Raw genomic sequence first — 15,167 nt, forward strand, 5'->3', positions numbered from 1 at the left:
TACTTTTAAGCCACTTGCATAAAGTGGCAAATGTAAACATTAAGTTTAAAAAAAAAAAAAAATGTTTATTATTTGTGCAAGATGTTTTGTATTAAAATAGAAAATGTACCAAGTAGTTTTTTTTTTTTTTTTTTTTAACTTTTTTGCTTTCAACTTTGTGAACATATATTAGGGGAAGAGTACCAATAGATAACATAGTTCCAATAACCGTCACCTTATTGTCATGTTGACCCCCCAATAGTTGTTATAGTGAAAACACCATTAATAAATTTGTTTTGTACCAATAGCCGATCATTTTTTGTAATTAATTGGCCCATTTGTGCACAACTATTGGAACATTTGTCCCATTTGTGTACCACTATTGGATCATTTGTGCACCACTATTGGGACATTTGTCAACAAGTACTAGTGATTTTGAGTTGACGGTTACTGGAACATCTTTAGTTAGGTATCAGGCGACACTTTGAAATGTGCACTTTTTGACCTTTGTGCGCATAACTGATTCGACAGCGTGCATCGTTACTACCCAGAAGCCAGATCAATAGCTATAAGCAGTGAAGTCGCATATGAAGACAACTAAAAAAAAAATCAAAATCCAATGTACCCTTTAGAATATGTGGGTGCACAAAGTTAGCTACGAAAGGCTACTGGTGCTCTTCCCTAGTGTTAAAATAAATATTTCGAGGCTATTGTGTCGAAAATGCAATATTACAGACTACGCCACCAATATCACTCAATTCAACTATTAACTGTGAAAAAAATGGAGGAAGAGAAGAAAGAGGAGGAGAAACGAGAGGTATGGATACGGAGTTGGGGAGCCGGCACAGACGGGCAGTTGGGCACAGGAAAGGAGCAGGACGAGTGGCTTCCCCAATTTGTGCCCTCCTTGGCCACCCTCGCCATTTCCTCCATTTCTTGTGGGGGTGCTCATGCTCTCGCCCTTCTCAGTATGTTGTCTGGCTCCCTAACCTGTTATGCTTAACTGTTTTTCTGTACTTAATATGGGATTTTGCAAGTCAGTCTCAGATTTTGGTCCAGTCTATAGATAATCACAGGAGTTTTATTATGAATAGTGGCCAAACTTCACGAAGGATTTTTTAATCCGTTTCATCCGAGCCAGAAAGTTTTTTAACATTTTCCACACATTTCTAATGAGAACTTATTTCCTTTAATTCTCAAGTGCATCATATCAATAAATTTACGGATATGGTGAAGAATACATAAAGTTATAACAAAAATAATCATTTTGCACAATTGGTATATTTGGAGTGTCTATGATTACCTTTCATCTCGCTCAGCCGTTCAAGTTAGTTTATAAGGAAAGGAAAGGAAGGGATTTCTAGTCCACGATGACCAGCGCTCTGTACGCTACCTATGTTTAAACTCCAAGGCAGCTTAAACCGTATGAAACCAACTGGCGCCTCTGATTGTGAATAGAATGCATGCCCTACTCTCTCAAGATTAGAATTTTGCCTCCTCAATTGAACCGCAAAGTTCTCACCATTGGGCCCACTCAAGGGCATATCAATAGGAGTACATGACTTTTCATTGTGTTGCGATCCCAAAATTACAGATTTGCCCCATTTATATTTTGCATTTGCGTACTGAAGAAACCCCCTTTGAGTCTGTCGACCATTTGTTTTCTAGGTCTATATTTAACGTTTTCTCATTTTTTTGAAAGAAAAACGGAAGCAGGCATCGATTTTTCTGTTAATAGCAAAAAAAATTATGGCACATTGAGATGTTATTTACAATGAAATTGTGTCCGGTAGGTCTGCACGGACTAAAAAAAACAGGGTTCGTGATTCATGCAGGATAAACAATAAACATTGCTTAATCAAATTCTTATAGGAAAAGATACATGCGCCAGTATTAAGGATACTGAAGTTCATAATAGCACAATTGCCACGAAAAAATCTCATGCAGCTATTTCTGCATCCGATGATCAGTCATTACTGTCCCCACACTAGACTTCTTGAGCTCCTTTCGTGTGTTAGTAAGCTATTAGAAGCAATATCAACATATTTTGTATGCATTGTTAGCACCAAAGAAACAAAAACAAACAGCAGGCATTGCATGCTTTGAAGTGTGAAAAATTGTTAAACTATGAATTTAGACTATAGAAGTTTTTTATGAGGAAAAAAAACAAGTTTTAAAATGTCCGGTAGAGGGAAAAATAGTAGCAGAACTCGGCAAAAAAACCAATTTCTAGTGATTTTTGCCTAGAGCGAGTCTTGGGGAGTCACGAGTCCCTGAGACTCGGCTAGGGTCACTCGGCTCGGGACTTGCCAGGACTCGGCGAGTCCTGGCGAGTCCTGTAACTATGAAAAATGAATGTGGGTTAAGGGTTTTCAGCATTGAAATAACACTTTTTAATGTGGGGAGGGGAGGAGGGGGGTGTTTTTTTTGTTTTCTTGTTTTGATTTTTTTTGAAGTCTGAAATTTGATGGATGGGTAGACATCTTGATGTCCTTGGGAAGTCATAGTCTCACAGGGACATTGTCTGTCTTTATAGGGTCCCCAACAAAAAGGGACCTCCCAAGAAATATCCTTCACTTTTGGGAGAAGTATTGGGAATGTCCGTGATTTTTTTGGTATGAGGAGGGCATGTTCTATTTCCATTTTTCCATCCCCAAAATGTTCCCCATCCTTGAAATGTTAAAAAACTTTGGGGACACATCGTGGGGTGTATTGATAATAATATAATTTTGCTTGAGATGATCTACAACTACTGACTACCTTTTATATATATAGTATCATTTGGGCAATATTAATTTTGTAATACCCATGATGCCAACTAACCGTATAATTAGTATATCTAAGATTAATAATTTATTATGTTAAGTATAATGTGTTTCCTGGTTGCCCTGTAATGTCCCCTTTTGGTAGGATACTAAATCTTGCCCAATATACTTGTAGAATTATTGCAGGTAATGTATTTTCTGTCTGCTGTGGTAATTTGGACAGATTCAATTCGATGTTGTTTCCCTTTTTAAATGCACAGGTCTGCTGTTTATATCAATCTGATCTGCTGCCTATACTCAGATATATATATATGTGTGTGTGTATGAGCATCCTTTCTATTCGATCATGTCTGATTCTCTGGTTATTGATTTAATGTTTCCTCTTTATTTTGCCTTTGATGCCTGCTTTATTATTGTTTGCAGATTTGTATTTGTGTTATGATCTCTTTGATAAATGTTCATATCATTCTTCCTGATTTTCTTTAAATTCTGATTTAGGTCTGCTCCTAAATCTTTTAATGCTTCAGATATTTTGTTCTATTCTCTGGATCCTTCCTTCTCAAATGAAAACTTCTCCACTTTATATCCTCCAATGTGAGGGAGAGTCACACCTCTTCTTAATAGTTGCAACCTTTTACAATCACCACCCTTCAAAAGGGCCACAGCCTTTCATCATTGCTGCCGCTTTGAAAGAGTCACTTCCTTATCTTCTTCCCATTAATGCTTCCTTTATTCCTTTGCTCCCTTCTTCTTTCCTTTTTTTCCTTTTTTTTACCAAATGAAGTTCTCTTCTCTCCCTTTTATATCTCACGTTCGAGGGAGTCACAACTTTTCAGTTCATTCCTTTTGACCATTGATTAAACTTAACTAAATTTTAATTATATTAATTTATTATTATTATTTATTAATAAATCCTATTTCAACAAGTGGACATTACATGCCCATCACATATCCTAATGCATCCAATGGGTTAAGTGAGTAACAAATGCCAAGCTTGTGAAGCATAAAATTAAGCATTGATTTGTAAATGTTTTGTATTGTTGGAAAGTTTGAGGTCACCAATTTAACTGTTCCTTAAAATCAGGCCACATGATTCAATCAATGCAGGTAATGTGGTTTTTAATGGTTTGGATCAAGGAAGCAATAATCGTTTGGGGAATTAATCGGCAAAACAAAAGTATAAGATTTTTTCAAAAAATTGGGAAAAAATCGGATATACAAAAAAACGTAAAAAATTGTAGAAAAACAATCAAAAACTATTTTTTTATTATATATTTTAGGTTATTTTCATAGCATAGAGATATTGTAGGCAAATAAAATAGACACTTGAACACATGAATTGCAGGAAATAGATTTTCCTTGTTTATATTCATATCACTGATTGCGTTGCACCAAATATACTACACCATAAATAATATCTAGATGGTGATAGATGTCAAAATGTCAATTACAGTATAGTTTTTGACTTTGAGCAAAGTCAACCTGTAAACTAAGTACAAAATTCCAAAATATCAAATGTAGGCAATGACATGCTAGAGGGCAGGAGGCCCTGATGATGAAGCTCCTGGGTAAGAGCCTGTCCTAATTCGTTCAACCCATTTAGGACCAAAGTTGGCTTGCGTCATGAGATCAAAATCTTTAGGCTCAAGCGGACGATCAACAACAACATAATCATCATCATCAACATCATCATCATCATCAACATCATCAACAACAATCAACTCACACTCTGGATATATCTCATCGAGGTCAATTGGCAAGCCTTCCTCAATAGTTCCTGATTTTGCCCATGTAGAAATTAGTGTTTCCCTTACAAGTGAAAAACACAATGAATAGTGAATACAATTTCAAAAACTGCAACTATATATTGATATTCTCACCTTGAGCTTTCCTTATCTTCAAGCGGAGGTTGTGATGAACAAATACCAAGTCATTCAGTTGTTGTTGTGATAGGCGGTTGCGTTTCTTGGAATGTATGTGTTCAAACACACTCCATTTACGCTCACAAGCTGATGAGCTGCATGGTCGGCTCAAAATGTGCACTGCCATCCACCTTAAATTTGGTATTTCGTCTCCAAAAGAAGCCCACCATGCATCTGGAAAACACATTATATGGAGATGATATTGTAAGACTAAGAATATCTTATAATCTTAACAAACTTAATGAGCATGTTGGAAAAATAAAGAGATTGTCAAAAGTTTATAGAGTCTACCTGGTTGAATGGTCTTTTTGCTTTGTATAGCAGCCCTAGAAGAGAGAAAGCCCTTAGCATGCTTGTACATTTCCAGCTCTATCGTAGCCGCATCAAAATTTTCCAAGTCAGGAAACATTTTTTCCATGCACTTGAAGAAGCCTTGTTTGATCTTAGCATGAATTTCCATGAAGTCAGTCTTATAGAATAACAGAGGATTGAGCAAGTATCCTGCAGCATGGAGAGGAGTGTGCATTTGTCCATCCCATCTCCTATCAATTATGTCCCACAACGGCATATACCTATCCCTGTTATTTTCCAGTTTACTCCTTATCACCTCCTTGGCCCTATCCATGGCCTCATACACATATCCCATGGGGGGTTTATCCCCATCCACTAGTCTCAAGACTTTTACTAAAGGCTTTGAAAATTCTACAATTTGTTCAATAGATTCCCAAAATGTGGTAGAATACATATACTCTGCCACTGCTATGCCATTTGCTTGAGTTGTGAATCTAGACTCCATCCACTCAGCTGAAACAAACATTCGTCTATACAATGTCTAGATATGCATGGTACATATTTCCATTGCTATTTGTGAATGTATTTTCTTTGTACTAGAAACCCTAAGTTTTGCATGTGAACAATAGTTATACTTCAACAATATTGTCCACATTATTTTTGAATCTCAATGTGCTTAAAATCATTCAAATTTGCCTGTTATTCGTGTTGTCCACCATGCACCATCCAATTCTTATGCCAATTATTTTAGTGCTTGGATGGTAACCATAACTGATGAAGATTCTAAGCTTTGCAGTTTTGAATCTTTAGAGAGACTTGTCTGATTAAGGGGACATGAGCTGTTTATCCGATTTTGTTTGTTATGATGATTACAGATTTCCTTCAATCATGATATAGGCTTATATAAATTTGTGGTATATTTTTTTTCTGATGAAAAAGATGTATGATTTCACTATCATCACATATTTTTAGCCTGAAAATCTTTTGTGGATAATGCTTATATCAAACCCGTTTCAACTAATTATGTTGCTTAGTACATAAGAGATCTGAGAAACAACCACAGAAACATTTGGATCTGCATCTCTGCATTACTATTTGCCTTGAGCCACAATGTTCCTGTTATTATGCAATTTATAGCATTTCAATACTGTAATAGTGGCATATAAGAAGATAAGCAGTTTGATACACACCCATAAAAAGAACGTGTCTATACAATGTCCCGAAATAGTATTGATGCAAAACTCTATATCTTTCACACTCGTATTTATTCATTATGAGAGCTTGTTGTTACAAGGAAAAAGTTATAACCTTTTCTTGTTAACAGATAATCTTTTCTGCTATATTATGCTGCAGGAGGCGGGGGCGTGGTATCTTGGGGTCGTGGAAAATCAGGCCAACTTGGTCATGGAGATTCTGAGAGCATAATTAAACCAAAGTTGATAAAGTCTTTGGAAAACATTGTTATTTGCTGCATGTCTGCTGGATGGAGTCATTCAGCTTTTGTTTCAGGTCTTTTTTGTCTAAATCTTATCTTGGTCACAGTTTTTTGTCACTGTATGGTTGTATTGAACTAATTGTGTGTTCTTGAATCTTGTCATAAAACTCACTTTTGTTATACTATTATTTTAGGAAGCTGTACGGATTTGATAAAATTTAGATAAGTTAGCTTGATAACTTGATTGTGCATTCTTGAATGTTTACTTTTTGAATTTTTGATCATTGAAGTTGACATCCCATAGCCATATTCATTCATTACAGAATCAGTTTCTCATTGTATTGACTGTATATTTTTCTTGTCATGCAAGTCCATTTCATATTGTCAATACAATGGATAAGAATGGAGGTTTCTTGGCTGGTTATTTACTAATAAATGCAAAGAACTGGATGTTAGGAGTTTAATCTTGAGTTAAATCTTATGAAGAATGTACCACTTTTATACCATCATGAACAAATATCATACATCTGTCATTGGGGAGAGTTCAGAACCAACTTTGTAAAGATTTGAAGTGGAAGCAAACATATCTTAGTCTCAGAAACCTTGCCTGTGAAAGCAAAAACATATTATGTATTTACTGAAAACTATCCAATGAAAATTAGTGAACATGAGAAACTAGCTGGAAATGGGCCTCTGTACAATAGAAAACACTTTTCAAACTGAGCTGAAGTAGCTCTAACCAGCTGCAGTTTTCTCAGGTGTAGAAAAGTAGAGTGGAAATGGCATTAGAAAGGTTTAACCAATGCTTTGTTGTAGGAAGCATGGCTTATAAAATAATTTAATTTCAATGAGGTTCATGACCCTTTATGACCAAAAATGTGAGAAATAGTTGGAAATGGAATATCTAAGCCCTTTTGATATCTGTTTCTCTCTCTAATCCGCTGAACCAATTATGGAGTGCATGGTGCACAGGAAAATAGATGAGGAAGTCAAAGGATATCTTTGAAAGATGCCCTGCTTTTTATTGTGATTTTTAAGGCTCAAACACAAGCTCACTGGCTTACTTGATTGCTAGCCATCTTGCTTTGTTATGGTCTACAGTCTACACTACTCCAACATGCCTTGTCCAATATCCCGAGAGTTCAAACTCTTTAGTATATTCATTTGAATTTTCTTTTAGGTGTATGCTGTATGGTAGGTGATAGTGTTTTAAGTTAGTCTGCTTTCAGGGTCCATGGCTTGGACGTTAGAAGTTGAACACAAAAAAAGTGGAGTTTGTAATATGCATAGATTATTAATGTGAGTTAATAGAACATTTAGTTTCTCAACTTTAGGAAATCAGAGGGAGAGATGGAGGGCCGAGGCCATAAGATTACAGACTGAAAAGTCAATAAATACTTTGACATTATAATATCATGTTTTATGCTTCTTCTAAAAAAAATGAAATGTTCCATGTAAATCTGCTGTATTCATGGTGTATGTGTTCTGCTTCTGAGTTCAACAGAGAATTACAGCAGATGCAAGATCATGCTTATTTGGAGACCAAGAAAACCTAGTGCTTGGATCTTCCCATACAAGAACTTAGAAAATTAAACTATTAAGCAGAACACACTTGGCACATATTTGAGGAAGTCAAGAGAAGATATAAGCAGCAGAAAAAAGAGTTTAGTGTAAACATATTGAATGAGAACATGAAAAATTTCCCCAAAGAAGATTGGCAGTTAAGAACTACACATTTCAAGTACGCTAATATAAATTTTACCAAATTTTCTCCAATGGAGAAGTTTGTCAGTCTTTGGTTGAACCTGTGACATCCGAGAAGAACTCCTACAAATTAAGTATATTATATTTGAATGAAGCTACATATGGTCCATGTTACGATATATTTTAAGTTTTGCATCATTGAAAAATTGGATAATGCATGAAATTTTCTTCTTGACAAAATTCAACAAAACAGAGCACACATTGTTTTAAATTGAGAATCTACACCCGAATTTACATTGAAAAATATTATCACCACACAAAACCTGTAAACAATTTAAAGAACTTTAAAATATAATGAGCATACAAAATGGCAAATAGAACTGTGGGACAAATGCACACATTGTCAAAACAAACATACATAAATACAACTATCCCCTGGATTTTGATGTGAAGTTTGGGGCTACAACATACTTGTCTACTTGAATTGTCTAAAACTTTAAGTTTATATTGATAGGAAAACCAATGAATTTGCTTCAAGGGACTTGAGGACAAGTAAATTTGCCTTGTGGACAATAACTCACTTATAGATCAGAGTATGTTTCTCTCAAATTTCAGTACCTTGTGGGGCATGAGTGCTTGGTAATGACAACACACTTAGAGAGCCCACTAATAACAACCTTTTTAAATATCATGGCATGTTCTGGGGGCTTCTCCAATTCACTTAAATATTCGAGCATATTTCAGTAATAGATTACTTAAAATGACAGTACATTTTAGATTCCACCAAGCTGATGCTTCATATTTTCAAAGGAATTCAATATTGTTGGTTAACAGATTTGTCCTTTAAAAATAATTCTGAAAATGACTCACTGTGCCCAAAAGAAAGACAAATCGGAAACTAACAGTTGGAGAAATTGCTACTCAAATTAGCAATTTTCCGCTGAATTTTAGAGGTACAGCTCCCTTGTAGAATATGATTTTCTATTAGATATGCTTTTTATGAGAAAGCAAGAAAGGCAGAGCTTTTTAAACTTTCAAAAGGAAAAGGGGAAAGATTTACAACAAGTACATAATCGAATAGAATACAAAGATTCTACCCTATCAAGATTTATAGAACCAGAACATTACTATTCCATTCATTCAAAGCTAAATTTCATAGTAATGTGCGCATGCAAATTCCAGTTTTTATCCAACAGATCACAAGAAAGGGAATCCAGCATAGTGTTTCAACATAAGAAGAATAAAACAATTTACCAGATGTAACTCAAAGTTTATAATTCTTGAAATTACATTCAGATTTCCATTTTAGTATCCATTCAAAAACTACTAAGGAGTTTTTTTAAGCAAAAACAAAAGAAAAATTCCTCCTGCTTGTCTCTGCATACTATTCGACATAAATAGACCACGGTTCATAATTGTCTTTTTATAATAACAGTCTTTGAAAGTGACTGTTTCAAGAAAAGAACTGAAAAGTTACCCAAAAATAAAACAAAAACGACTCATAAGAGCCTAACTTGTATTGCCTAATCATAAGTCTAGAGGGTAGGACTTATTAGTTAGCGGGAGTTAGCGGGAGGCATAGGGATCCTTCCAACCAGGATTGCCAATTGGAGCTGGGCATCATGCATTTCAGCCTTTGCCTCCTCTTAATTCTTAGGTACTTTGCATAATTCCTTTTACATTTCCAGGCCAATGTAGTCAATCTGGAAAGGATATCCTCTTGTGGGTCTTCAATCAGTATCGGGTCAGGCTGGAGTATGGGAGGGACGCCTTCTCCGAGGAGAACCATTTTGTACTAGGTTGATTCAGATAAGCGTTGGGTTAATTTGCCTCAGGTGCTGGATTTCTAACTGCAACAATTTCCCTCTGCAAAAATTGATTATGGACTTAGGCTTGTCTTTCCTCTCGTTCCAAAAAGGAAGTTATCCTTCTATACTCAGTGTAATCAGCTTTCTCTCTGCACGCAACTCTGTTCAATTGAGCAACGATGTCTTCTTGTTCTCTTTGAATCCAATTCAAATTAGGTTGGACTATGGGAAGTTGATCTTTATGAGGAAGCACCATACTGTTTTAAGTTAGGGGAATAACCCATATCGAATGTTGGCCTGAGAGATTCTGAAACAAAAATAATTGAAATTCTGGAATTTCCACTGCCCCAATAAATGTGCCAGCTTGCCAACTTACCCCTTTGGCTAATCCCTAAAGAAAGAATGAATTTGGAAATTCGCCACCTTTCTTATGTACATGACCATCATTCGGCTGCGAAAAATAATATCCTCCTTCAAAAATCGCGTCAGCAGCTTTACATGCTTTAGCTACTTGATCTGTCATTAAGGAGACGTACCCCCTGTATCTTCTCGAGCAGATTACGTCTCGGAAAATGGAAAATTTCATGTAGTCGGGCATTTGCAAAAGCTCTTAAACCATTGCACGAGAACCAAATAATTACCAAGCCGGATGTCGTCAACTTGGGTGGTAGGATACATTTAATGCGGTTGGGTGACGGGCAAATTTTGGAAACATCTCAAGATAATTGGGGAAAAGGGGCGATCAATCGGACGGTCGGCTAGTTGGGGATACTTGGAACTTTTAGAACTAGTACAATGTTTCAGAAAAGTTTTGATTGTCTGACTTTGTGGATAGTGATGCTGTTTATCACCGACGACCTCTTCTCAAAAGGATACTCGGGAAGTCGGCAACTCTCGGCACTTTAGGACCATGATAGGTAGACTCAAAAAGGAAGGAAAGCTGTCACTTGGCTGACAAGTCGTGAGAGTAGGCGAAGGGGCTAAGTTTGAGAGTCCACTTTTGGTAAGGCTGAAGGAAAGTTTAAATTTAGGGGTAACAAATATATATAATAAATAATTAAAAACTCACAATTTTATGAGCAAATAATTTACCCAAAAAAAATACAATACACCTATAATGTCCCCATTTAGAAATAGGATTTAATAATAAATATTTATTAATAATAAAATAAAAGAATAAAAATAAAATTAAAATTAACACATGAATAAAATAAAAATAATTAAAACTTTGTTAAGTTTAATGAATGGTCAAAAGGTATGAAATGAAAAGTTGTGACCTCGTCAAACATGAGGTATAAAAGGGAAAATCTAGTTTCATTTGCAACAACAATTTTAATCTACAATCAGAAGTGCATTGAAACAACAATTTTAATCTACAATCAGAAGTGCATTGAAACAACATTTTTAGTCTACAAATCAAAGTGCAGATGTGAGTTAAATAGTAAGACAGCAATGAGGGGACATGACCTTTCAAAGGGATATCTCTTTCTAAAGAGACGTGTCTCCTCAATGAGATATGAGGGTATAAAAAGAGTAAGCAATTAATATGGAGAGGGGGGATATGGAGGAAAGGAAGAAAGAATGGAGCATGGGGACTAAGGAAGGATTAGTGGAAGAAGAAAGGGATGGGCAGAAAATAAGGAAGTAACTTTTAAGGACAAGAATGAGAAGGGGTGGTAATTGTGAAAGGTTGTGACCCTTGCAAAGGGAAGGCATGATGAAGGGGTGTGACTCTCCCTCACATTGGAAGTTATAAGGAGGAGAAGGTTTCATTTGAGAAGGAGAGTGAAAGGGGATTCCATTTTAGAGCAGACAAAAGGGCAGAAAGGAGGATATGGGATGCCATCCTAAAATGCAAAATTCTGAGTATAAGCAGCAGACACATAAATATGTTATCAGCAAATTTGGAAAGGGGAATATATGCAGTCATTGATTGGGATAGAGAATCTGATACATCTGAAGACATCATCTCTGGCAACCATCCAACTACTGCTGTGTGGTATGGTCATTCTGTATAAACTCCTAAATGCTGTAACAATATTATATGTCTGTTTCTGCACATCACTGTCTGCATAACTACTTCAGCATTCTTTATGATTATTCACATACTGAAACATGACTATTTATATCATAGCAAATATAAATCAGACCATGATATTCTGCGGTTGCTTCATGTAATATATAAATCCTCATAGTTCATACATTCCGTGTATGTTTCATGCTGTGATGGAAGGAAGAGGGTCTGCAAGAGGGGTATGGTGATGAGACATTCCTCTATGGTACGCCACCTCTATAAGGAGACCAGATGGTCCCATGAGGCCAACGGGGTATAGTGAGTACCTAGAGGAGATGCTTTTCAGGGCACCCTGTTGCAACCTCTCTCTCCTATCATGATGCATAAGTACAGGGGGACCAATCATAAAGAGGAGATGGTTGGCTAGATGAGGGGATAACGGAAAGGGGATACCTCATTGGGTAGGCCGCCTCATCTGAATGGCATGGGCCACATGAGGTCAAGAGGGATGGTATATCTGCTCTTGGGCCTAGGGTAGAGGGTCCAAGACACCCCATCAAGGCCACTTTCCCCTATGCCCTCTTATGGTTGAGCCTACAAGGCATTTAGAATATTTAATAGATGAATCACTAATTCTATTACTAATTATATATATAAATTAATTATTAACAATACTGCTGTGAATTTACTAATCTGTTAATCTGATTAGTGTTCTGATTTTTGAGATTATTATTGTAAGAAGTTTCTAATCTGCGGCAGTGTGAAAGGTATTCCTTAAATCCACTTATTCACTTCGAAATTAGGAACTTAGGGCATACCCAATTAGAGGACATTACAAGGCCTCACCTCAACACAAGTCAACTTTAGAAAGAAAAGCGGTAATAATTACAATTGATTTTCAAGCATTTCTGATAGTCAACATTTAGATTTTTTCAGTTAGTAACATTTATAATTTTAGTTCTTGTAAGCATCCTTAAAGAAGTGAAAGACATGAAAAATAGTCAAACAATGCCTTGTGTTTATATCTTATTGTAGCGAACAGCAATTTGAATAGGATAAGATTTTTTCCTCAGTATTATTTCATTAATTCTTATGTAGTTCTCTTGGACCCTTCACCCAATCCTCTTCATTAATTCTAAAATGCTTTAATGATCTTAATTAGGAGTATACTGAGGCGCTTGAAAGTGATTTAGAAATATTTTATGCATTTGATGATGCCAACCTGGTTTCTAGGTTTGGCTTACAAAATAGTGATTATTTAATGCTACAATCAAGGTCAAGCAGAAAATAAATGACATGAAACGCTTTTAATAATGTCCACAAGACCCATAGGTCTATGGGACCATCCTACAATAGTACAATATGACAAAGAGGAGAACACTTGGTCTTGGGACAATGTTGCTAGTTTTTGTACAGTGGATCTCTCATTAATTTTGGTTAAAAATTTCTTTCTTTTTCTTAGTTGAACTCCTTAAATAAGGCATGTATCAAGCTTACTTTCAAAGGTGGTTGTATAGTTTCTTGGATGTCACTATGTAGTGAACTCCATGATAAGATACCTTTGAGTCTCAAATGTCCCTGATTTGCAAAGTAAATGTCTCCTCTGCCTCCATTCTTCCTTAGGCCTTGTACATGTGCCAGTTTTGCATCTTTATCCTCAATTGGGATATGAGCATCTTTGTCTTCATGTCATTTTTGCACACATGTAGAATGCTTGATGTTCATATGTGGGATTGAATTAGTGTTCCATAAAATGTCAAAATGAGGATAGAATTTGTGTAAAGATTATTGATTATATTGATGATTATAAAAGGAGATGAAAGGCTCCTTAAATAGATAATACAAGGCGACCTTTCCATAATGAAAATGATCAAGAATAGAAACACGAAAGATAGATTGGAAACTAAACAACTAACTGAGATGACCATTATAGAAACATTACATTATTATTTTAATACCCTCCCTAAATGGTCATCCTACTAACTACCCTACAAAAGACTTGACATAATCTGCAGGTCATTTGGCCATGAATGCAAAGAAGGTTGCCCCCTTCTCCTGAGAACGCTTTGCGACATGAACTTGCTGCTAAGACCCTCCCTGTTTGAATTGCTGTTTTTTGTTGCAGGACTTCTGAATATGACCAAGATTACTAATGAACCTTTGATTGCCATCCAACATGATGTTGGGAAATGAAGCTATCCCTCCCTTTATCTAGAGACACCGAGATCAGCTTCTCAAAAAACCTTCATAGATTTGGGAAACCACAATTTTGTAAAAAATACCCATGATTTTTAATTTAAAAATCGTTAAAAACGTTGCAAAAACTCATAAATTGCAAAAATGGCTACTAGAAACCAGGGTTACCGAAAATGCCACCCCCATCCCCTAGTACGCATATCGCTGTACTTGGTACAAATGCAGATACAGTACGACACATGTACGGTGGGAAAAACGTTTCCACTTGTTTTTGGAAACTTGCTCGAAACTTGCACTTTTTGCATCCATGCCAAATTCATTGGTATGTGATTTCTTAAAAAAAGGGCGAATTTAGAAAAAAAATCTTAACTGTAGATTTAATCCCAAACAAGCAAGCTATATTTGTTATGAATAAACCCTCAAAGTCATTGAATGGTACTATTAGAATTTTAATTTCTTTTTAGTCAGTTACCTTTAGTTATGTTATTAATGGTCATTTAGTTCTTTTAGTTTGTTTAATTAATTTGGTTTAACTACTCTACGGCTTCTTTTATTAGAGGACAGAGTTCGCTTTTGAGTTATTTTGCTTTTTAAGCTTTTTAGCTTTTTAGCTTTAGTTGAACGGTTTGTTCTTTTTAGAACACCGTCTTGTAATTCTCTATATATACATTGTATATTCTTGAATAAAGTATCCAATTATTTTTCATGGTATTAGAGCATAAAAATAAAAAAATTCTGAAATTTTTTTCGACAAGGATACTCAAAAATCGTTATCATGCGCTGTTTCCAGGTATTGTAGTTGCGGCCGTTGAACTTCTGACTATGCTCTAACATGAATAAATCCTCAAAGTCAATGAATGGTACAACATTCGATTTCTTGTTTGAGTCTGCAAGATTTCGGTGAGCTCTCAGAAAGAGTTTGGAAGGATTTTTTTGGTGTTTTTTGTCACTGTTAGGCATTTTACGGAGGCTGTTCCAGCGATGCACTGTTTTCCTTGGTTCCTGCCCATGTTTTCCCTTCGTCAAATTTAGCTCCATCATGTTTTTCCCTCT

General features: G+C 35.8%; 1 protein-coding gene across 2 annotated transcripts in view; it reads left to right on the forward strand.

The window, feature by feature from the left end:
* The first annotated feature begins 665 nt into the window (after positions 1-665).
* LOC131038554 (ultraviolet-B receptor UVR8) overlaps positions 666-15,167 on the forward strand; it is a 63,092-nt gene continuing 48,590 nt past the window's right edge. The window contains exons 1-2 of one of the 2 annotated variants that reach the window (XM_057971030.2): positions 666-947; positions 6,311-6,466. In XM_057971030.2, coding sequence (XP_057827013.2) covers positions 701-947; positions 6,311-6,466 — 403 coding nt within the window. In that variant the 5' untranslated portion in view covers positions 666-700. The remainder of the gene's footprint in view (positions 948-6,310; positions 6,467-15,167) is intronic. The other variant, XM_057971031.2, reaches the window with a different exon arrangement.

Source organism: Cryptomeria japonica, chromosome 10, assembly GCF_030272615.1.
Source record: "Cryptomeria japonica chromosome 10, Sugi_1.0, whole genome shotgun sequence".
In the NCBI taxonomy this organism is placed as follows: Eukaryota; Viridiplantae; Streptophyta; class Pinopsida; order Cupressales; family Cupressaceae; genus Cryptomeria; species Cryptomeria japonica.